The sequence below is a fragment of the Gekko japonicus genome, unplaced genomic scaffold (genome assembly GCF_001447785.1).
Source record: "Gekko japonicus isolate JY-2015 unplaced genomic scaffold, Gekko_japonicus_V1.1 scaffold362, whole genome shotgun sequence".
Taxonomy (NCBI): Eukaryota; Metazoa; Chordata; class Lepidosauria; order Squamata; family Gekkonidae; genus Gekko; species Gekko japonicus.
Window position 1 is genome coordinate 1,208,020 of NW_015160220.1, and position 2,371 is coordinate 1,210,390.

The window sequence follows — 2,371 nt, forward strand, 5'->3', positions numbered from 1 at the left end:
ATCATTGCTGAGATACCTGATTTTGAATTCAAGGTGGAAGAGAGGAATGGATTTCATTACCTTGTGGATGTTTCTGAGAACTCTGGAACTATTAATGATGAGAGGCAAGTTTGTCAAACTAGCAATGACTCTTGTAATCATCAGGATTGTTTGTACGGTTGGCATTTGAAATTTGCGCATAGAAGCATGGAGAGTGTTGAAAGACTTTTGAAGGAATGTGGAATTTCTGTTGTGAATTGTGATAAGGCAAAGGAGAAATGTGAAACGTGTCTCAAAGCGAAGGGCACAGCCCCAAAATATTCTGGAAAATTTATGGCTCAGAATGTGGACTTTTTAGAGACTGTGTACAGTGATCTTGTTGGTCCACTAGCGCCATCCTGTGGCGGGAACAAAAATTTTGTTACTTTTTCTGAGAATAAAACAAAATATACTTTTGTGTATCTGATAAAGAGCAAAGATGAGACACTGAATAAATTCAAATGTTACCTGGCCACAATTAAAAATAAGTTTGGCAGAGCACCCCAAAGCTTACGCACTGATGGAGGTGGAGAATATTGCAATGCTGAATTTAAAGCATTTTTGGAACATGAAGGGATTGAACACAAGGTGACTATCCCACATTCGCCTCAACAAAATGGATCTTCTGAGAGGCTGAACAGAACAATTCAGGACATGTGTAGGGCAATGCTTATGCATTCTGGACTACCAAACAGCCTATGGGCTGAAGCTGTGAACACAGCAGTGTATCTACACAATAGAGTACCCTCAAAGCTTACTGGGACCACTCCTTTTGAGGCCTGGTTTAAAAAGAAGCCTGGATTAAAGCACATCAAAGCTTTTGGTTCCAAAGGGTATGCCCACATACCAAAGGAGAAAAGGGGAAAACTTGACCCCAGAGCTGAAGTTGGATTCGTAGTAGGGTATCCAATCGGTGGAAAGGGATACAGGATATACAATCCACAAAATTGCACAGTTAAGGAACGCAATGTTGTATTTGTTGATGAGAGTGATTTGCCAAGTGTTTCCAGTGCAACTGATCCACAGATGTCTGGGACTGCACCTGAAGAGTTGGTGACATGGTTACCTGTAGTGATCACCGGGGAACCGGCAGGTCTACCTTCTGAGGAAACTACCAGAACAGAAGGGGAAGCGGGAACCACACCAGAGGAGGCAGCAGAACCCACAACCAGTGTGAGACGGTCAGAAAGGAGCACTAAAGGGCAACCACCAAAGAAATATGGATTTTGTGAAACTGTGCAATCCGCAAAGGAGCCCAAGAACTGGAAGGAAGTATGCAACCTACCTACGAGTGAAAAAGACAAATGGATTACAGCAATGGAACAAGAAATACTATCCATTTACGAGAAGGAAGCATGGACTCTTACTAAGCTACCTCAAGGCAGAAAGCCTGTTGGATGCAAATGGGTTTTCAAAATAAAGCATAAAGAAGATGGAACTGTGGAGCTATACAAAGCACGCCTAGTGGCCAAAGGCTATTCACAAGAATATGGGACTGACTATTTTGAAACTTTTGCTCCAGTTACCGACCAAGCAACTTTCAGAACACTTCTTAGTGTTGCAGCATCAAGAGACATGGTTGTAGAGCATCTTGATGTAAAGACTGCTTTTCTCAATGGAGAACTATCCGAAGAAATCTACATGGAACAACCTGAAGGTTTTAAAGTCAAAGGACAAGAGGATTATGTCTACAGACTCAACAAAGGACTCTATGGGCTAAAACAAGGAGCAAAGGCCTGGTATGACAAAATTACTGGACTGCTACAGAAGCAAGGTTTTGAACAAGGGAAAGCTGAACCTTGTCTGTACACTAGAATTAAAAATGGACAATACCAGTATGTTCTTGTTTACGTTGACGACCTGATCGTGGCCTGTCAAAACAGAAAGGACATCAAAGACATAGCTGATGGACTGAATAAGGACGTGGAAGTCAAACAGCTAGGAGATGTACAACAGTACCTCGGAATGCAAATTGAGAGACTCGAGGATGGGACTTTTCTTCTATGCCAGAAACGAAAGATTATGGACTTTGTAGAATCTATTGGCATGAAGGACTGTAAAACATCATCCATACCAATGGAACCTGGATATCTGAAGGAAAAGAATGGACAACCACTCAGAGACATTGGAGAATACAGAGAAGCAGTTGGGAAACTTCTCTACCTGAGCAAAACCACGAGACCAGACATCACAGCGGCAGTTGGCACCTTATGCAGAAAAGTGAGTTCGCCTAATCATCATGATTGGAGTGCAATAAAGAAACTGGTGCGGTACCTGAAAGGAACAATGGACTTACAACTGAAAATTGCACCGTCTGAAGGGCCCAGACTAGTCGTATACATGGACGCCAACT

The 2,371-nt window shown here is 42.4% G+C and overlaps 1 protein-coding gene across 1 annotated transcript in view; it reads right to left on the reverse strand.

Moving 5' to 3' along the window:
• The window catches only part of LOC107110279 (bifunctional heparan sulfate N-deacetylase/N-sulfotransferase 4), a 123,285-nt gene extending 123,105 nt beyond the window's left edge, over positions 1–180 (reverse strand). The window contains exon 1 of the mRNA XM_015411043.1: positions 61–180. Within this exon, the coding sequence (XP_015266529.1) occupies positions 61–180 (120 nt within the window). The remainder of the gene's footprint in view (positions 1–60) is intronic.
• Positions 181–2,371: the final 2,191 nt, after the last annotated feature.